We start from the raw sequence: 22,998 nt of genomic DNA on the forward strand, positions 1-22,998 counted from the left end.
AGTTCACATGCACTTACCTAAACTTATAGTAGGTTCCTTATTTACATATGTACAATAGAAGGGGTTGATTGGCGTCTGCTACTGCTGGAAGAAGTCCCCAGCACACTCGAATAGTAATTTCAGAGGTATTTCGGTACGAAGTTCACAAAGCACACAGAAGAATCAAGAGAAGTCAGCAGCAGCACGGCAACAACTCGGAAGAATGGCGGAAAAATGGCGAAACAGATTCTCTTTCCCATGCTAGACTCACTACATGTTTGTCCTCTCTTTATGCTATAGGAGAAAGAGCTAGCCTCTGAGCTTCATGGCAGTGGTAGACTCGTTCCATCACTTTCACTATCTCACTCACTAAGGCGGGTAAAGGCGGGTAGCTAGCTGGCGAGCCTTATGGAGAATTTCAAGATTGATGAAAAAAATCAGAGAATCTGCCGAACGATCGGAGATTTTCGTAAATGGGACTATTTCTCAAAACTGCCGAAATGTCAGATTTGCCGGGGAATTGGATGCCGAAATATTGGACTTTTACTGTAACTCTTACTTGTAATGAGGACTGCTGGTATGTCTAAGGGATTGACTGTTAATGTAGTTGGTAACATGCTGTGCGTAGGTTGTGAGGGTCAGTCTGACAGGTTTAAACACCATTGCAAATAGAAACTTTTCAGTAAGTCACTGTTTCATCCCTTCCTTAATTGCCTTCAACCGTATTGTAAAATCTGTACCTGACCTTCCATGACCATATTCTTGAGTGTTGGGGCTAATTGCTAACCGGTAAATTAGGTGCCTGGAAAAAAAGAAAGTTGTCCGAAACCAAAAAAAGATGTTGAAAGCTTAATCTTTTAAGTGATAAAGTGATCCAGGGTAGTTTTATTTTATAACCCCTTGACTGCCAGAAATTTCCTCTGCTGGTGTTCACCTTAAATTAATATCTCATATTTGTCCATGGCATGGACTGTGTTGATCAAGGTAGTTTAGAGCCACAGATTGCTGTGAGTTCCCTCAGCTGACCAAATTGTCTGGCATTACCCTGAATGCTCTACAGGATGCCCAATGTGTTAGTAGAAACAGAAAATCTACCTACTGTAGCAAGATAATGCATGTATGGGTGATTTCACTATATTGTTGGTCTCCTCTTATGCATTATCATTTTCCCATTTTTAGAGCTTACCCACCCATCTTATTCCCCTCGGTTCAGTAACTGTCTCACTAAATTTTATTCTTGCATCTACCAGACACTGTATTCAGCTTGGGTGAGTTCCATCTTACTGCAGTCTGTATCAATCCCTTCAGCCCAGTTTCTTCTAAGCTCAGTATGATTGCCTGAAGATAGTAAGAATATACTGGTAAGATGAAAGGTGTCATTGTATGGAAGGGGTTAAGTAATTGGCTGTTGATGAGCCAGTGTGATAATAATAACAGTGGTGATTGTTGTCTTGTACAATGTCCAGTGTAGATGTTACTGTTTACTGCCAAAGTGTCATTTCATTAATATGTGGGAGAGCTGTGAAGTGTGGCAATTGTCATGACAGAGCATGTACAGTACAACCATGGTTTTCCATTTGTTACTGAGATTGCTGTGATCAGTAATTATATAGGTTATCATGTTTTTCTGTATTGTTATACAGTAGTTATGTTATTGTGTTGATATGATAGGTGGGAGCACCCACTGTCCACTCACTTGATGTAGTGCTATCTTCATGCAACCCTACTATGATTGACAGACGGAATGGTTTACTGTAACCCAGAAATTCATTATGTTAGGTGGTAACATTCATTCATTTATAAGGCTCCGACATACATAACTGCATTAGCCTTGATCACTTAGCGGCAGCTCTTTATACTGCTCAATATGTTATAGCCTCTCTATTCAGTCCCTTATACTGCAGGTCGGACTTGGTGTCCTCATCCAAAGTCTTTTCAGTCTACCTCTTGCAGCTCTCCCCTCAACATTCGTACCACTCACCCTTCACACCCAGTTATCATCCTCCATCATCAGATGCCCAAACCATCTCAGTCTATCCCTTCTTATCACAAAACTGATACATTTAAGTCACATCCTTCCTGCCAACCTTTCTTTCACAATTCTAACCCCCCCCCAGGCCAGTCATTCAAAGAGGCACTATACATCCATCTAAGCATTCTCATCTCTTTACATATGAGCCTACGAGTATCCTTGTACTTCACTGTCCACTTCTCACTACCATATGGCATTGTGCCACTAACGCATGATGCATACATAGATCCTTTAGCGTTAAGGGAGAGCCCTCTTGGTGTCAGGGACAACAGCTCCCTGAACTTCTTCCAACCAGTCCTTAACCTTGCAGCTGAGCTAACTCCAGCCTCACCTGCATATATCATGTCCCCCAAGTAACAAAACTCTTCCACATCCTCAAGAGACATTCCAGCAGGAACAATCCGTCTCTGTCTTTCTTGTAATATATGCTCTTCTTTACATACCACATACACAAAATCAGCATTATTTTGCTGCCTATCTCTAATACTGCCACCGTACATTGTTTATGCACCCACTTATCACAGACACTGCACAAAATGGAGTTACTTCTCACTCAGTTGTTGAAAATAGTCCAACACCACTCCTGCTTTGACTATACTACCCTCTGCACAAGATATCACCATCATCATTATCATCATCATCCTGACCTCCTTTCCCACCCTAGGGCAGGCTGAGGAGTAGCAATGTCCAGACAGCCCAAATTTGCCCAATCCAATGGGCCACACTTCCATTCACTCATCAATCAAGCCCCTGGAATCGTGACTCTGTCGGATACGCCAAAAACATTCACTACGATCTGTAGTTTCACATAAACGTATCTGATTGAGTCACTCTGGACGCTGCCACTTTGAAAAGGGGTGCCAAATCCCTGATCATGCACTTCTCCTCACAACATTCATCCAGCCAGCTCGATCTCTTGTCAGTTCCCTAGCCTCACCGACTTCCAAACTTCTCTTCCTCACACACTCCTCTACCATATCTCTCCACCTCCTTGGCCTACCTCATCTCCTCCCTCCTTCAGATTCATTCAGATATACCTTTTTCACCACTCAATTGTTATCCATTCTCTCCATGTGACCATACCATCTCAATACACTTTGTTCAGTTCTGGTGTCCACTGACTTCCTCACTCCACATCTTTCACGAATCACATTATTTTGCATCCTATCTATCATCTGTACTCCACATACATTCCTCAGCAGTCCCATCTCCACTTCTCTTACTTTTGACTTTTCATTTTCACGCCACACCATAGTCTTACATCCATAGGTTAAAGTTGGCACCATTCCTTCATGTAAGCCTCATGCAGCTGCAACACTCAAGCCTGTTTCTTATCAAGGCCTTCATTGCACCAGCTACTTTTCTTCCTTGTGTCACTCTACTTTCAACTTCTTTTGCACATTTTCCTCTCTTTTCTTTCACTGTACCCAGGTATTTGAACTCTTTCACCAATTCCAGTCTCTCTCCATTCAGTGTAACATTGCACTGGGAGTCACCTTCTCTTTCGGTAACCATCACTTTACTCTTTTCTACATTTACTCTCAAGGCACGACACTCACAGACATCAGCAAAACTCTGCACTAGCCTACCAATTCTTGTCCGGTACTTGCAAGCAGTACCGCATCATCAGCATACAACAAATTTAAGATATTCCATCCATCACCATTCATTATCAACGCCATCCCTCTTTCCATTACTTGTGTTTTTACTTCTCTTATCACCCCACCCATATATATATTGAACAACCATGGGGACATCATACAACCTTGTTGCATGCCCTCACCGATCATGAACAATTCACTTTGATGTCCATTAACCGTTACACATGCTTCACTACCATCATAAAAACTCTTGACGGCACCAAGCAGCTTACCATCTACACCGTACAGGTACAAAACTTTCCACAGTCCTTCTCTGTCCACTTTGTCAAATGCTTTTTCCAGACCCATGAATGCCATAAACTCCTTATGGTCCTTCTCACGAGCCTTCTCTGCTGTCTAGCGAGTGTCATGTCTCCTGGCACTGCATTCCTTCACTGCACACCCCCAAAACCATGTTTACAGCCGCTCTTCTCCCTCTGTTCCCATTCATCAGGCTTTCAAAATATTCTTTCCATCTGGTTCTTACTTCATCCCTATGGGTTGATTATCTACTACCTACATCCGTCACACCATCACATTCTTTCCGCTTTCACTTATACATTTCCGCACCTCTTTCCAGAATAACTTCCTATTTTCAGAATAGTTTGCATTAATTTTTCTTCCTGGATCATCATTTACCTCCTCCTTTTCCTTATCACTAGTCTCTTTACGTGCTTCTTGCTCTCAATATATTCAGTTCTTATTTCAACTGAACCCCTGTCCTGTAACCTCTTTGGCCACTTCTTTTCCTCCACCGCTCCCTTAACCTCATCCCACCATGCCACACATTTCTTCTTTGTTGTTACTCTTGCCACACCACACACTGCTTTAGCATTCCTAACTAAGCAATCCCTATGTGCATCCCAGAGGCTGTTCAGATCCATTTCATTCCAGTTCACTGCTTCTAACTCCTCCTCTACTTTGGTCCTGTAGTAATCATCTGCCATTTCTTTGATCCTCAGCTTCTCAACTTTCAGTCTTTCTCCCTGACTGCTCTTCTCTCTCTCCTGATCCACCTCGCTTACTCAGCTTGATCTTGCATATCACAATCATATGACCTGACAGACCTCCACATTGTCCTCTCACAGCCCTTGTATCCGCAACCATTCCCATCATCGACCTCTCTACGAACACGTAATCGATCAGACTTTTTTCAACACGATTCCCGTTCCCTCTATACCATGTACATTTATTTGCATCTTTTTGTTTGAAATACGAGTTACAAATGCACAACCTCTTCTCCTAACACATCCTTTAGTCGTTTCCCATTATCATTTTCTCCTGGTACTCCATGACAACCCATTATGTCATCCTCAGGACCAGTGCCTACTCTTCCATTCATATCCCCTATTACAATCACTTTATAGCTCCTAGGCATTTCTCCCACTACTTCATCCAGCCCATCCCAAAGCCTGTCTTTCTCTCTCTCACTCCTGTCCTCACATGGTGGATATGCTACAATTGCTTCCACCTTCACCTTCTCAAACTTGAACCTGACATGCATACAACTCGAGCTGACACATTTGTAGTCTCTCATTCCACTCTACCACACCTCATTCATCAACAAAGCAACTTCTTCCTTGCATCTTCCTTGCCCATTCATTCCTTATCTTACACATTTCGCACCCTCCCACTCCTCCACTTCACACCCTTTCATCTTTGTTTCACACAATGCCATCACGGCATATCTCGCACTCTTGAACATATTCACCACTTCCACCCTCTTGTTCTCCTCATTCAGTGATCTTAGATAGTCTTGGTTTATGGAGATAGCTACACTGAGTTGAGAGTTAGAGATATTAAACTTTTTGAATGGGTGTTTGAGTAAAATACACAGATAAACACAAATATCTGGCTCTGCACTAATGTTTGATCTGTCACGCTAGTATATTTCTCTCACGAGCCAGCCCTTAACATCACCACCTATCTAAAGCCTGTTATCTGACACTGCTATGCAAGGTGTAATGCAGCATTATCTACCGAATATTAACTTCATGCCCTGAATGATAGATAATAGACAAATTATGTGACCACCACTTTGCATTTCTTTCTCCTCTACGTACCCTCCCTCCCCTTCCTCACTCCTCCCACACACCATCACTTGTCCACCCACCCACTTTCCCTTCTCTTTCTGGCCCCTCCTTCTCAGTCCCTCTTATTCCACTGTGACTTGCCATGCATGAAAGAGCCAGCCTGAGGCACGGAGTACTGGAGGATAGGCAGTCACTTATGACCATGACTGTACATCTTTAATTTATTTTTTATTTTTTATTTATTTTTATTTGTTTTGTCTTTTTATTTTTTTGGCAAGGTGGGGAGGGTGGTAGTATGGTTAGTGGGTGTGCAAGTCTTTTTTTAACTACTCAGCAGTATTCACATGACAGTCAGTAGAGGAAAATATGAACTGTAAAACCAGTTTTAATTTTGTGCAGAGGCTTATTTCTGAATACATGAAGTTACTGTATATTAATGTAGTAATTATGCATTTATCCTCCAGTAAATTACATTATTTACATATGTGTTATTGTGTTAATGATATAATTTATGGTATCCCAGGACTTGATGCACTAACTTTAGGGCCTGGGTTATATTTGGGAAAAAAATACTTTTATCAGAATGGATCCAGTTCTCAATCGTTTCAGCTTAACAAATACTGATGACGTGGGAGAAATGATCTTCCTCATAATATGCCCATAAGGTTATGCAGCAATTGTAGCTCCTTAATGTTTGATGATTAGACCTATGTTGATATATTTTTGCTTAAAATTAGCTCAAGAATTACCTCCTAAAGCTAGTACACTGAATTATGGGACACTTTTTATATACCAGTAAAGTTTTTCCTCTGGATCTTTGCCACACAGGAAGGTAGTGTAACTGGACTTTCAAAGAAAGTAATTGAAGAGCCCAGTGATAAGGTAAATAGAGTGATTGTGGAAGATTTTGTAGATGAATGGTGTTGATGGAAAGCTGGTGAATGCAATTCAGAATACAGCATTTATGATGGTAGTGAAGCCTGTATATGTGTAGGTGTTTTTCTAAGCAAGTGGTTTAGTATCACTGTAGGACTTAAGCATGGATGTGTGATGTCCCCATGGCTCCTCAGCACACATATGGATGTAGATAATATGAGAGAGGTAAAAAAATTGAATTAGAGAGAGAGGGATGGGGATACTAATGATTGGTGAAGGATGGAGCCTCTCAGATCTCTTCAATGCAAGTTATTATATGCTACTTGCTAATAGTGAACAAGAGCTTTGCAGACTGGCACAGAGTTTTGTTGGTGTCTGTGTGACATGCTTTATATTGTATCATTTACAAAGGCATCAACATGCTCGCATGCGTCAACCTTGGTCACCTAATGGCAACTATCTACACTGCTCAGTCTCTGGCAGCTTCCCTATTCAGTCCCTTATCCCTGAGGTCCCACTATATGACTGCATCCCAGGTTCTCTTGTAGTCTTCCTGTTGCGTTCACATTTCTCGCTTTCTGCACCCAGATGTCATCCTCCATCCTCTCAGCATGCCCAAATCATCTCAGTCTACCCCTCCTCGTCACAACACCAGTACATTCAAGTCCCTTACTTCCTCTCAACTCTTTAATTACAATCTCCCCTAGGTTTTGCATTCAGGGATGCACTACACATCCATCTAATCTTTGTCATTTCTGTGCATTTTAGCCAACAGATCTCCTCTTCCATTACTGCTCAGGTCTCAAAACCATACAGCACTGCATTCCTAACACATGCTTTGTACAGAGATCCCTTAGCAAGGAGGGAGAGTCCTCTCAATGTCAGTAGAAGCAATAGTTCTCTGAACTTCCTCCAATCACTCCTTACTGTAGCCACAGGGCTAGCTCCAGCCCTACCTCCAGCACATACCATGTCCCTCAGTTAACAAAACTCCTTGATACTGTACACAATGAGACCCTCCAGCAAGGTCAGTCCTTTCACGTCTGAAAATCTCTACATGATGTGCCGGACACATCGCACACATGAATTCAACATTATCGCGCAGCCTACCCCTAAAACCACAACATCTCTTATGCACCCACTTATCACAAACACTGCACAGTGTGGAGTTACTTCCTCTACCATTGTGGCAAACTGCACATGGTGATACTCCCTCTGCTTTGACAGTACAGTATTGTCATCAGTACAAGGTATCAAGAAGCCTCGGACAAGGACTGACCAAACGATGACGACCCAGGACCGGACAAAGGACTTGGTAATGAGTACATAGAATGTAAGAGGAGAGAATGATGAGGTGAAAGAGAGAGAGATTGTCCAGGTGCTTGAGGGTGCGAAAGTGGATGTATGTGGAATAACTGAAACAAAATGGTGAGGAGAAAGTGTGAGAGAATGGGAGTATGGGTGGGGTATATGTGCAGTAGGTGAGAATGAGAGGGCAAAGGAAGGAGTATGTATAGTTGTGAGCAAACGATGGAAGAAGAGCATAAGACAGTATGGATCAGTTGGGTCAAGGATTGTGTGGGTAAAGTTGAAAGTTGGAATACAAATGTGGGCGATTGTGTGTGTGTATGTGCCAACGCAAGATCGTGCTAGAAGAGTGAGAGAAGAGTTCTGGACAAATGTGGAAATGTGCATGGAAAAGTTTGGAAGGAATGAGAGAGTGTTTTTGATTGGTGATATGAATGGTAAAGTTGGTAATGTGAAGGTGGATGGAATAGTTGGCGAGTGGGGTGTGCCTGCTGAGATAGATGAGAATGGCAGTGCGTTAGTGGACATTTGTGCTGGGAGGGGGTTGGTGATAGCCAATACCCTCTTCAGGCATAAAATGATCCACAGGTATACATGGCGAGTGATGAGAAGGGTGGGTGGTGAACTGAATGAAAGGAAGGCAATGATTGATTATGTGTGTGTGGATGAAAGGATGCGAAGATGTGTAAAGGATGCAAGAGTGTATAGAGGTTGGGGGAGTGGACTTTCTGACCACTACTTGGTGGTGGCCAGAATTAGGATGCAAGTAAGATGGAGGAATAGAAGAAGGGAAAGACGAGAGGAAGGAGTAGTTGCAAGGAGAGTGGAAAGGTTACAAGAGGATGAGAAAAAGGCAGAGTATAAGAGAGAAGTGGAGGAACGATTGGGCAAATATGAATTGGAGCAGATGGGAGACGTGGAAGGTGTGTGTTAGATATTTACAGAAGAAATATGTGCAGCATGTGATGTGGTGTGTGGAAGGAAGAGAAGACAGAGGGGGGTGCAAGGAACAGCGTGGTGGACTGAAGAGGTGAGACAGGCTGTGACACAAAAGAAGAAAGCATACAATGAATAGATGAGAAATAGGGGCGTGGAAGAAGTTGAGAGGCGGAAGAGAGAGTTATATGTGGAAAGAAAGAGAGAGGTGAAAAGATTAGTAAGAGAGAGTAAGAAGAGAGTGGATGCGGAATTTGGAAGGAATTTGAGTGTAAAGTGGAGGGACTGTAAGAAAATGTTCTGGAGAGAAGTGAAAAGAGTAAGACAGGGTGGAAGTGAAGTTAGCAGGGGAGTGAAAGATAAAAATGGTAGATTACTAGTGGAGAAGGGAGAAAAAGTGAGCAGATGGAGAGAACACTTTAAGGAATTGTTGAACGTAGAGGATGGAAGTAGTGCGAGTATAAGTGGCTGGGGAATGGCTGGGAGAAGGAGGGAGGCGAGAAGACAGGAAGAAATCAGTAGGATAGAAGTTGTGGAAACAATGAAGAAAGTTAAATCGGGGAAAGCCCCAGGAATTGATGGAGTGTGTGGTGAAATGCTGAAGCATGGGGGAGAGCTGGTAGTAGAATGGATGTGGAAGATGTGCAGATTGGCCTGGGAGGAATGTAGAGTCCTGGAGCATTGGAAGTCAGGTATAATTATTCCCCTGTACAAAGGAAAAGGGGAAAAAGAAGTGTGTGGTAATCATAGGGGCATTTGTCTTCTTAGTATAATAGGAAAAGTGTATGGTAGGATACTTATAGATAGAGTTAGAGGAAGAACAGAGAAATTAGTTGGAGAAGAACAGGGAGGCTTTAGGAAGGGAAGAGGTTGTGTAGATCAGATATTCATTCTTAGATCTTTAGTGGAAAAGTTTCTAGAGAAGGGAAAGAAGTTGTATGCGGCTTTCATCGATTTGGAGAAAGCATATGACAGCGTGGATAGACAAGGATTGTGGAAAGTGTTAAGAATATATGGAGTAGATGGGAAGTTGTTGAATGCTGTGAAGAGTATGTACGATGGTGTGAAGGCTGCAGTGCGTGTGGATGGTGAACTAAGTGAATTTTTCTCTTTGAAAGTTGGTTTGAAACAGGGATGTGTCATGTCTCCATGGTTGTTCAATCTGTACATGGATGGGGTAATAAAAGAGGTACAAGGTAGGGTAGTGGATGTTGGAGTGGCCCTGGTGAGAGAGGATAGTATTTGGAAACTCCCTGTACTGTTGTTTGCAGATGATACTGTGTTGTTGAGTGAAGACGAAGGGGAGCTGCAAGGCTTGGTGGATGAGTTTGAGAGAGTGTGTAAGAAACGGAACCTAAAGGTGAATGTAGGGAAGAGTAAAGTGATGGTCTTTGAGAGAGGTGAAGTTAGTGAATGTACAGCGAGGTTGGATGGTGAGGAATTGGAAAATGTGAGTACGTTTAAGTATTTGGGTAGTGTGATGAGTAAGGATGGAGGTTTGGAGGGTGAAGTGCTTGAAAGGGTACAGCAGGGAAGAAAGGTTGCTGGTTCTTTGAAAGCAGTGATAAGAAACAGGGAAGTGAGCATGGAAGTGAAAAAGTTACTACATGACAGTATTGTGATACCAACTCTAACATACGGAAGTGAAGCTTGGACATTGTTGGAAGGACACAAGTCAAGAGTGAGAGCAGTGGAAATGAGTTATTTAAGAGGAGCCTGTGGAGTCACGTGGAGAGACAGGCTGACGAATGAGGATATAAAGGAGCGTTGTGGTGTGGATGTGGATGTGATAGGAAGCGTTATGAGGAACACATTGAGGTGGTTTGGCCATGTGGAGAGGATGGAGGGTGAAAGACTGACGAAGAGAGTGTATGTGAGTGAGGTGGAGGGGGGAAGAGGGAGGGGGAGGCCGAGGATGAGATGGAGGGATGGGGTGGAGAGGTATATGAGAGAGGGGGGTGTGAGTTGGGAGCAGGGCAGTGAAATGGCGGGGGACAGGGCGACTTGGAGACGATTTGTTTGTGGCCACCCCAAACGGGATTGAGGCGTCTGGCAATAGATAGATAGACTAGGTATCGTCACTTTTGTTTTATCAGCATTTACTCTGGTAGGTGGGGGCACTCACCATCCACTCATTCAATGTAGTGCTGCTCTCGGGTGTCTGCCCTTTCCTCTCCTCCATCCTCCTTTCCTACCATCCTCTTCTGTCTTTCTGTCCTGCATTCTTTCCTCATCCTTCTGCTTATGGGTAACTTTACACTCCCCTTTCTGTCTTTCTTTTCTTTCATTCTTTTCTCTTTCATCTGCCTGTGGGTGGCTCTACACTGAGTGGCAAAACATATAGTTTCCTGTATGCTGGGTGGTAACCATATAACCAGATTTTGCCGCCTGGTGGTTTAGTGGGTAATTATGGCGCTCCAATTGGATTGAGCCAGTGAAGGTTTATATCCAAGGGATGGTTGAGGTTTATTGCTCACATAATGCCATTCAGGGATGAGTGAGGCTGGTTACTCTCATCTTAAATGTCAGGACCAACTTGCCAAGCCCTGGGCTCCTACACTTCTCATGGGGCAATGTAGGTTTGGATGATGGATGGATGGATACTCTGAAACTGTTGTGCCCCATTCCGTCTCCATTTCCTAAATCTTTTTTGCGCCTCCTTTTCATTGTCTGCAATCAACACCAAGTCATCAGCAAAGTCATGTGAGAGAGCTTCAAGCACCATGATAAACAATAAGGGACTCAAGACTGAGCCCTGAGGCATGCCAGCATTCGTGGAGAACTTGTTACTCAACTTTCCATTTACTCTCACCTGGGTATGAACACTCACATACATCACCATAATCACTTAACTAGCCACTTCTCGATCTTAAGCTTTGAAAATTGCCCTTTTCACCACCTCCATAGGGACTCCATCAGAGGTTTTCTCTGAATCAGCAAAAACAAAATACATTTCTCTTTTCTTTCATATATATTTTTCCAGAAGCTGTTGGACAATGAATATGGTGTCTGTGGTCCGTTTGCTAGGCATAAATCCAAACTGCATCTCATCATTATTCACCCTTTCCCTTATCAGTATGCTATGACTTTCTCTATTACCTTCATATCTGGTCCAAAATTTTATGCCTCTATAATTTTCTCTTTACAGGGCATCACCCATCTCCTTATACACATTCACAGTCACACTCGTCAGCCAGTTATCTGGGACAGCGCACTCGCATAAAATCTAATTTATGAAATCAGAAACCCACTCCCTCACTTTTTCTCTGTCTTATGCATTACTTTACATAAGTTTGTTTATCACAAAGCTGGGAGAAGGAGGGAGGTGGGAAGACAGGAGGAAGTCAGTAGGATGGAAGTTGTGGAAGCGATGAAGAGGGTTAAATTGGGGAGGGCCCCAGGAATTGTTGGAGTGTGTGGTGAGGTGCTGGGGCGTGGGGGGGGGATGATGGTGGGGTGGATGTTCGGGATGTGCAGATTGGCCTGGGAGAAAGGTGGAGCCCCGGAGGATTGGAAGTCGGGTATGATTGTTCCCTTGTACAGGGGAAAGGGGGAAAGGGAGGTGTGTGGTAATCATAGGAGCATTTGTCTTCTTGGTATAATATGAAAAGTGTATGGTAGGATACTTATTGACAGTTAGAGAAAGAACAGAGGAATTAGTTGGAGAGGAGCGGGAAGGCTTTGGGAGGGAAAGTGGTTGTGTAGATCAGATGTTCATTCTTGGATCTTTAGTGGAGGGGTTTCTGGAGAGGGGAAGGAAGTTGTGTGCAGCTTTCGTGGATTTGGAGAAAGCATGTGACAGGGTGGATAGACGAGGATTTTGGAAAGGATTGGGAATATATGGAGTGGATGGGAAGTTGTTGGGTGCTGTGAAGAGTGTGTATGATGGTGCTGGGGCTGCAGTGCGTGTGGATGGTGAACTGGGTGAATTTTTCTCTTTGAAGGTTGGGTTGGAACAAGGGTGTGTCGTGTCTCCATGGTTGTTTGGTCTGTACATGGATGGGGTAATAAGGTAGGTACAGGGTAGGGTAGTGGATGTTGGAGTGGCCGTGGTGAGAGAGGATGGTGTTCGGAAGCTCCCTGTACTGTTGTTTGCAGATGATGCTGTGTTGTTGGGTGAGGATGGGGGGGGAGCTGCAAGGCTTGGTGGATGAGTTTGGGAGAGTGTGTAAGAAACAGAATCTGGAGGTGAATGTAGGGAAGAGTAAAGTGATGGTCTTTGAGAGAGGTGAAGTCAGTGAATGTACAGTGAGGTTGGATGGTGGGGAATTGGAGAATGTGAGTACGTTTGAGTACTTGGGTGGTGTGATGAGTGGGGATGGAGGTTTGGAGGGTGAAGTGCTTGAAAGGGTACAGCAGGTAAGAAAGGTTGCTTGTTCTTTGAAAGCAGTGATAAGAAACAGGGAAGTGAGCATGGAAGTGAAAAAGTTACTACATGACAGTATTGTGATACCTACTCTAACATATGGAAGTGAAGCTTGGACGTTGTTGGAAGGACACAAGTCAAGAGTGAGAGCAGTGGAAATGAGTTATTTAAGAGGAGCCTGTGGAGTCACATGGAGAGACAGGCTGACGAATGAGGATATAAAGGAGCGTTGTGGTGTGGATGTGGATGTGATAGGAAGCGTTATGAGGAACACACTGAGGTGGTTTGGCCATGTGGAGAGGATGGAGGGTGAGAGACTGATGAAGAGAGTGTATGTGAGTGAGGTGGAGGGGGGAAGAGGGAGGGGGAGGCTGAGGATGAGATGGAGGGATGGGGTGGAGAGGTATATGAGAGAGGGGGGTGTGAGTTGGGAGCAGGGCAGTGAAATGGCGGGGGACGGCGACGTGGAGGCGATTTGTTTGTGGCCACCCCAAACGGGATTGAGGCGTCTGGCAATAGATAGATAGATACCCCATTACATAACAGGAATCGGTGCCAGCAAGGGCATGCAGCCAGAAAACTTACCCCCACTACCTAGAGGTGGTCCTGAGGGGAGGCATGGTGCAGGCTCTGGTGTTGCAGTTTTGGGACCAGGGTGGGATGGGACTCAGATCTATGTCACAGGGTACAGGGCATTGTGGTTCCCAGGCTACCACTTCCACCCAATAGAGAGGAGCCTGAATCCAGGAGTAGTCCCCTAGGCTGCCCCATCAGTGGGTGTATAATGGCAGGGCAGTTACATTGCCAAGGCACGTTTGGTGGTTGTCCTTGTATTTGTCCTGGTGGGGTGCCCGGAGGCCACTGCCGTAGCCACAAGTCATGGGTGGTGGACTGTGGGTCCCTGATCCCCTGCCTGGACTTGGGACTGCGTGGATGGGCAGGGCCTGTGGTCCGTCTCCCTTTTTTGTGTGTGTGTGTGTGTGTGTGTGTGTGTGTGTGTGTGTGTGTGTCCGACATCTGGGCATAGGCTTCACAGCCTGCTCTCAAGGCCCAGTAGTCCTCCTACATACCATACACCTCTCTACATGTCACCACTTCGGCGCTAACACCCACTGTCCATATTGAATACATGCTAGGGCTGTCTCATACAGGACTGGTGTACTGGTATTAGCAGGGGTACTTTTATGACATGTTGGCGGGTTATCTGGTAGATCAGGAAAGTCTGCTTTTATGAAATTCAAATCCTTAAACTGTTCCCTGTCCCAGCCGGGATTCGAACCTGGGTCCATCAGGACTGCAGGCCGCCTCTCTACCGATTCAGCCACCACCTCCCCCACCCGACTTGTGACATGCTTTGAAAGTAAATTGTAGATAAGAGTAAAATAACAATTGCTGAGAGAGCAGGTGACTCTTAATGTGATGTTCTGGTGAATGGAGAGACTTGAGTTGAGAGACTTGAATTGGTGAGAGAGTTTAAGTACATGGGTGTAGTGATAGAAAAGAGAGGTAAATGTGCAAGTGAAGTGAGTGTAGAGTGATGTTGGCAAGGAAGGTGGAAGGCTTTGATAATGAAATAGAGGTCTAAGAGTGGCAGCTGCAAGAGGACTGCACAAAGGAGTTTTAGTACACATATTAATATATTGATGTGAAGCTTCGGTTTAGCATGAAAACAAAAATTCAAGAGTTACGGAAGTGGGATGGCGTTGTTGAAAAAATATGAATGGATGCAGAGACTGGATAAGATAAGAAATAATGCAATTCATGAATGGTGTGGAGTAAGAAGTCCATGAACAATAAAACTGAAGAGAATGTGCTTAGAAGAGAATGGGTATTAACTTGATAATGAAGAGAGTCTCTGTGAGTGAACATGAAAGTGGGAGGAGGCATGGAAGGCGAAGAAGGTTGGATAGATACAGTAAATGAGAGTGTGAGAAATCAAGGTCTGGAGGTTGATGTGGCCAGGGCCAGGGAATGACAAGTGATTGAGATGATTGGGTGAATTTGTACAGAAGAGTGCATGATCAGGGGGTAGCATTTTTTATTAACTTGATTTTTGTGTCTGGTAGGTGATTATGAGGTACATAAGTTTGGAAAGGTGTGGTTGTGGGGTAGTCAGGAGTCTAGGGGCTTCAATGGTGAGTGAATGGGTGTGTGATCCATTTCACTGATGTATTCTTTGGGCATTCTGATTGTTTTGTCACTTCTTTTTCTGGAAACTTTCCACCTCATACATAAAATGATCCACAGGTATACATGGAAAGTAATGAGAAGGGTGGGTGGTGAACTAAATGAAAGGAAGGCAAAGATTGATTATGTGTATGTGGATGAAAGGATGCGAAGATATGTAATGGATGCAAGAGCTTATAGAGGTTGGGGGAGTGGACTTTCTGACCACTACTTGGTGGTGGCCAGAATTAGGATCCAAGTGAGATGGAGGAATAGAAGAAGGGAAAGACGAGAGGAAGGAGTAGTTGCAAGGAGAGTGGAAAGGTTACAAGAGGATGAGTAAAAGGCAGAGTATAAGAGAGCAGTGGAGGAACGATTGGGCAAATATGAACTGGAGCAGATGGGGGACGTGGAAGGTGTGTGCAGGATATTTACAGAAGAAATATGTGCAGCATGTGATGTGGTGTGTGGGAGGAAGAGAAGACAGAGGGGGGTGCAAGGAACTGCGTGGTGGACTGAAGAGGTGAGACAGGCTGTGGCACAAAAGAAGGAAGCTTACAATGAATGGATGAGAAATAGGGGCGTGGAAGAAGTTGAGAGGCAGAAGAGAGAGTTATATGAAGAATGAAAGAGAGAGGTGAAAAGATTAGTAAGAGAGAATAAGAAGAGAGTGGATGAGGAATTTGGAAGGAATTTGAGTGTAAGGTGGAGGGACTGTAAGAAAATGTTCTGGAAAGAGGTGAAGAGAGTAAGACAGAGTGGAAGTGAGGTTAGCAGGGGAGTGAAAGATAAAAATGGTAGATTACTAGTGAAGAAGGGAGAAAAAGTGAGCAGATGGAGAGAACACTTTAAGGAATTGTTGAAAATACAGGATGGAAGTAATGCGAGTATAAGTGGCTGGGGAATGGCTGGGAGAAGGAGGGAGGTGAGAAGACAGGAAGAAATCGGTAGGATAGAAGTTGTGGAAGCAATGAAGAAAGTTAAATTGGGGAAAGCCCCAGGAATCGATGGAGTGTGTGGTGAAATGCTGGAGCATGGGGGAGAGATAGTAGAATGGATGTGGAATATGTGCGGATTAGCCTGGGAGGATGGTAGAGTCCCGGAGGATTGGAAATCAGGTATAATAATTCCCGTGTGCAAAGGAAAAGGGGAAAAAGAAGTGTGTGGTAATCATAGGGGCATTTGTCTTCTTAGTATAATAGGAAAAGTGTATGGTAGGATACTTATTGACAGAGCTAGAGAAAGAACAGAGGAATTAGTTGGAGAAGAACAGGGAGGCTTTAGGAAGGGAAGAGGTTGTGTAGATCAGATATTCATTCTTAGATCTTTAGTGGAAAAGTTTCTAGAGAATGGAAAGAAGTTGTATGCGGCTTTCATGGATTTGGAGAAAGCATATGACAGGGTGGATAGACAAGGATTGTGGAAAGTATTAAGAATATATGGAGTAGATGGGAAGTTGTTGAATGCTGTGAAGAGTATGTATGATGGTGCTAAGGCTGCAGTGCTTGTGGATGGTGAACTAAGTGAATTTTTCTCTTTGAAGGTTGGGTTGAAACAGGGATGTGTCATGTCTCCATGGTTGTTCAATCTGTACATGGATGGGGTAATAAAAGAGGTACAAGGTAGAGTAGTGGATGTTGGAGTGGCCCTGGTGAGAGAGGATGTTGTTTGGAAGCTCCCTGTACTGTTGTTTGCAGATGATACTGTGTTGTTGAGTGAAGACGAAGGGGAGCTGCAAGGCTTGGTGGATGAGTTTGGGAGAGTGTGTAAGAAATGGAATGTAAAGGTGAATGTAGGGTAGAGTAAAGTGATGGTCTTTGAGAGAGGTGAAGTAAGTGAATGTACAGCGAGGTTGGATGGTGAGGAATTGGAAAATGTGAGTACGTTTAAGTACTTGGGTAGTGTGACGAGTAAGGATGGAGGTTTGGAGGGTGAAGTGCTTTAAAGGGTATAGCAGGGAAGAAAGGTTGCTGGTTCTTTGAAAGCAGTGATAAAAAACAGGGAAGTGAGCATTGAAGTGAAAAAGTTACTACATGATGGTATTGTGATACCAACTCTAACATATGGAAGTGAAGCTTGGACGTTGTTGGAAGGACACAAGTCAAGAGTGAGAGCAGTGGAAATGAGTTATTTAAGAGGAGCCTGTGGAGTCACATGGAGAGACAGGCTGACGAATGAGGATATAAAGGAGCATTGTGGTGTGGATGTGATAGGAAGCATTATGAGGAACACACTGAGGTGGTTTGGCCATGTGGAGAGGATGGAGGGTGAGAGACTGACGAAGAGAGTGTATGTGAGTGAGGTGGAGGGGGGAAGAGGGAGGAGGAGGCTGAGGATGAGATGGAGGGATGGGGCGGAGAGGTATATGAGAGAGGGGGGTGTGAGTTGGGAGCAGGGCAGTGAAATGGCGGGGGACAGGGCGACATGGAGGCGATTTGTTTGTGGCCACTCCAAACGGGATTGAGGCGTCTGGCAATAGATAAATAGACATTAAGACCGCTTTCACACGAGGCCATCAGTGGCGGCCACTGGTGGCCCAATGTGAAGGGGCCAGCAACTAGTGTAGCCATGTGAAAGCGTCGATTTGAAAAAAGTGCTTTACAACGAGTGGCAGCAACTGCCAGTGGCGGACGCTAGTTGTGCGAGCGAGCCACCGCCGGGAGCTGGTTGCCGGCCGGGCAACCGCAGTGGCCTCGTATGAAAGGCTTCATTGAAAACTATGGGAGGCAACTAATTGAGGCCACCGGTGGCCTCGTGTGAAGGTGGCCTAAAAGGAAAGTGGGTTACAGTGATGAATCGGTGGATGGAAGATATATACTGCCTTTTGTCTCCTTGGCTGGGCACCATGGGGTGTCACAGAGCACTCTGCTGGTAGACTGAATTGCTCGGTGTGCAAGTTTTTCTCAGCCGTCAGGCAAAGAAAGCGTAAGAGTGGGATGGGTCAGTCGGCACGCTCCCCTGTTTGTAAACAAAAAAGATGGTGACCACTTCAACTCAGTACTACAAGTGCTTCAGCTGTGGACTTTTTCCTCTCCTGTAAGGAGGTTGAACTTTACCAGATTCGTTATGTTAAGTAATGAAACATTAAAGATTCTTTGGGTATAGTGACTAGTTTATGGGTTCGTTTGTAAAACCGCTATGAACGTTTTAGTGACAAAGCACCTATCTGTAAACCAAGACAAAGTATAATGCCTCCCATCATCATCAACATGTATATAAGAATGATTATTAATGTGTTAAATGGGAGTTTCGTTGACACTTGAGCATACTCACTTTATCAAATAAACTTCTTCAGTCAGTGCTTGACTAGCAGCCTCTGCCATCTTGAATGTTTTGGCTGGTCAGCTGATCTGTGTCTGCTGTACATGGCTGAGCTTTTTTCACTCGGTCTGCAGTGTGCGGTATTGCACACAAAGCTGGTAACATACCATAAGTGCAGTATAGTACAACTCTGCCAATCACCTGTCGTGGGTCAAGCAGCCTTTTAAAGATGCTGTTTGAATATCGAACAAGAAATTAGCGCATCATACGGTAATATGCAAAATAAAGCACTAAAGAAGATATGCTAGGGAGCTTTCTAAACCCATGAGAATACAATCTTCAGTCGTAGATCATGAAAAACAACTTTAGAATGTTATCTCAGACTTTGTGCTCATGACCCCAACAATGCAAGGAGTCTTGCCCTAGCTGAACAGTACTACATGAGAGGGGCCAATATAAAACATGAAAAGATATCATCATACTGAAAAGGTAAAGGGCTCAGTTTCCTACACCCTCACTATGAAGGGTCTCTCGTTAGGGAACTAAAATATTTAAGAACTGTAGTAGGAAGAATGCAGCAGTGACCTTTGCTGTGATGCTGCTAAGAATATTTCCTCAGTCAGTTGAGAAGAGTAAAATACAGTATAGATGGAGTTGTTGTAGGAAAGAGGATAATAATGCTCTGAAACCTTCAGGTACTGGAGTACATCAAAACACAGCTGCCCGCGGAAGAAATTGAGAATGGCCAAGACCCCCACAAGATCACAGAAGAGATATTCCACCATGAGGACAAGGATCGCGATGGATATATCTCACACGAAGAGTTCTCTGGACCCAAACATGATGAGCTGTGAGGTGTCAGGGGTCACTGATCTAATTTTGCTGGGTGAGAATAAGTGAGAGGATGATGACTGCTCATTTGAGATGGTCTAGTTTTATAGTTCTTCATGTAGCCCTCATTGCTATGAGGTGCTTTGTGGAGGTGGCTGTACTATTTTTTATGATAATTTATAATAGAAATGTGTTTTATGACTGTTTTTATCTGTTATGAGAGTTCCTCATCATTGTTAACATTTTTATAATGAGAATTTTTAATATAATATTACCTAGCTTTGAATTTCAGAGGTGCTTATGGTTTTAATTTGTTGATAGAGGCAAACAAGGTAAATGGTTGAACTTTCAGCAACAAAAGATTCCTATTGAACCTCAGTGCTTAGGGTGTTATGCTGCTCAGGGGATTTACTGTATTGTATGTTGCTAGTATGATACTTTCCTACTGAATCCCTCGTTTCTAAGCTCAGTAGATAAAACATTTCAAATGTCCAATTTTAGTGAGTGCCTATGGCTCCTTCCACAATGTTTTAATCTTGTTGCACAAAACTGCCAGTATTATGATTACTTAAGTCTTCCCATTGTAGATGACTGGCTTGTGATACTACATACAAGATTATTTGTGTACCATAGGGATTTTAGAAGAGCCAAAATAACCTCATGCACAAATTTACGTACTGAGACTCTTCAGAGCATCCAGTAATTTTTATTTTAATATTTAACCAGAATTAATATATATACAGAGTATACATATGGTTATATATTTGTATGTACTGTATATTGCTTAAAATTAAGTACAAGGAAGTCTCTTGTAAAAGAAGATTGATGTATATTTTCTTAAGCTTGCAGTGAGGTATGGGAAGGTGAACATATTGTTGTTACCCATACCATTAGTTACATTCTCAGCAAGGTTGATGTTAATGTATTAAGATGTTTGGTACTTTTTCTTAGTTGTAATGGCAGATAGTATTTTGAAGATCATAAATTAATGTTCAAAACTCACTGCTAGTTCCATTTTTAAACATGGAATATTTTAGCACAAAATCAGTTAAGAGTAAATCAAATTTTTTACAGAAATCAAAGATGAATGCTATCCATTGTCTTGCTGGTGAGATCCTGTGTATTTTACATGAATTCTGATCACTGTATTTGTCAGCATGTAACTGTTCCACGGGTCATTCTAATACAGTATATTTTCTCCATTGTAGTTCTGCATTCAATGGGGTACCATCTGAAGATGAGAAATTTTGTTGTACAGCTATATGAGTTCTCACATGTTATCATCATCCTACCAGCTTCATTAGACAGTGTATGAAATGAGAATTTTAATCCAAACTTTCATGTACTATCACTTGAAGCTTCATTAGATTCATTTATTGCTGAACACACCATAGTTATTCAGAAGTATGCCATCCATTCTGTACCTCAGTAATGTACTGCACTTAGTTTTACAAGGGTGTGAATGGTGGTTTTGGGGTAATTGTAATTTGTGCCTGTTATTTAGATTCTTCAGCATGTTTTTAATGGTACTTTAACAACAGCCTTCATATGACTGGCACTCGGTGGATGAATTGTGTATGGTGAGCCTTTTTGTTGTATCCTACAACAGACTGTGCAAAAGTGAATGCAGACTTTCAGTTTTTAGTAATTTGGGGAATACCTTTGAGAGAATAGTGTATGCTCAACATTCAGTCTAGTGTCTGTTGCTGTATTTTGTGCTGGGTGATATGAACTGTAAGAGCACTTTGCTTTGTTTTTACTCATTAATGAAACATCAACTTCTGTACACTCCCCTATACACCTTGAATGCAGATGACTTCCTTATTAGTTTATCATTGCTGCAACCAGACTGTATTAGTCAAATTAGAAAAGGCTTCTTGTATTGAAGGGGTTTGTTAATGCTATATCCAACCCATCCAATCAAGAAAGTCTGTCTTAAGCTGAGTAAAACAGGAGATGGGAAAAATATTAAAGGACGTCCCCAGTCTCACCATGTTAACAGTGATTCAGCTTCCTCATGCATCCCCAACCTTTTTACCATCCCCTTGTTCTTAAATTCAATATGACAACATTAACATTTGATTCATGCTTTATTGACATGATTTTATTATGCAGGGAACAGATTTTTCAATCTGTAAAGGTTAGATATGACTAACCCCTTTACTAATTGATGACCTTCATAAGCTGAATAAAATCGGCTATATGAGCAAGAATACACTTAAAAAGACGTCATCATATTGTAGGGGTTAATATCCTTCTTCCCCTGGAGCCTCATTATTTTGCACTGTCCTAGTCAGTCTACCACATCATGCACAGACATACAACCCTCCTCAAACAGGGTATACCCCACTGCCTGGTCCTTACAAGCATGCCTTACCTTCATCATCTGTTTCACAAATGACAGGGCAATATTGAGAGTTTGCTTTTCCCTCATATCACCTCAGATTGATGAGTATGGTATGTGTGGTGCAAGAGTTGTTCTATAGTGAGTAGACATTCCTAGCCAGAAGACTTTGTAACTGATAGATTTTTTAACTATTGTGAGCTTTGACACTATTTAGATATGTATTGATATTTTCATGTTGGATTTTAATACTAACTTTATATTCAGACTGGCCAATAAATTTTTAAGCCTTTGCTAAGACATGGTTTTGCTATTTCTCAGCTCAGGTGGATGTGGTGATGCAGATGTACTGTACATGTACTGTCATGAGCAAAATTTGCTGACAGTTTCATGCCAGCATTGTATCCTGCCTTCCATAGTTCTCATTCTCGGAGAATATCCATGCCTCTTATACTCATCCCTTTTCAGATTGGTGTCATAAAGATCATGTAACCTTCCAGTGCCCTAGCTGACAGGGTAATGATGGGAAATTTTTGATGATGGTAGTACATTAAACCTTTGAAATTTTTGGCCCTCCGCCAATTGTGTCTGTGCCAGATTCAGCCTGGTGCACATAGAGCGCACCGTCGTGCAGCGATATTTGTACTTAATCGGCCACAGTACACTAACTTTTTATGGTAGACTAATGAATGTGGTACCATTTTAAAGCTGAATAGTTGCTCTTTATCATAGTATGGTTGAAAAAGGTAAATACGGTAGCTAAAAGGCCAATAGGACGAGTAGAAGTTAGCCGAAAAGGAAAAATCGCACACCCTTCCGTAGAAAAATATTTGTTAAAAAAAAAAGTATTAGAGTTACATGAAATTTGATTGCACCATGTCAATCTACAGTAAATTACCTTTCCATTGATATATAGGTTATGGCAATTTACGTTAGTTTTCAGAGAGAAAAACAAAAGCTCTCGCTGTCACACAGGCAAATATCCATGCTGGTAATACTGATATTATTCATGGTAAAAGTGAATTTATTATGCATATCTGTCTGATGTACCTGTCAATGGAAAACTAAATAGTTGGAAAAGGATAAACAGGATAGTGTATGTAGAACAAACCCAGATAGGATATGGGAAACATGCAAAAAACAAATGTTATTTCATATGACTCGAATTTGAGTCATCAGAATCTCAACGGTTGGATTTACAATGACTCGAAATCGCGTCTTCGGAA

General features: G+C 42.9%; 1 protein-coding gene across 1 annotated transcript in view; it reads left to right on the top strand.

The window, feature by feature from the left end:
- The window catches only part of Fkbp14 (peptidyl-prolyl cis-trans isomerase Fkb14), a 90,535-nt gene extending 68,465 nt beyond the window's left edge, over nucleotides 1–22,070 (top strand). Inside the window, exon 4 of the mRNA XM_080286189.1 lies at nucleotides 19,293–22,070. Coding sequence (XP_080142315.1) covers nucleotides 19,293–19,451 — 159 coding nt within the window. The 3' untranslated portion in view covers nucleotides 19,452–22,070. The remainder of the gene's footprint in view (nucleotides 1–19,292) is intronic.
- Nucleotides 22,071–22,998: the final 928 nt, after the last annotated feature.

This window comes from Coenobita brevimanus, chromosome 110, assembly GCF_032717465.1.
Source record: "Coenobita brevimanus isolate Jiangsu-jjx chromosome 110, ASM3271746v2, whole genome shotgun sequence".
Lineage (NCBI taxonomy): Eukaryota > Metazoa > Arthropoda > Malacostraca > Decapoda > Coenobitidae > Coenobita > Coenobita brevimanus.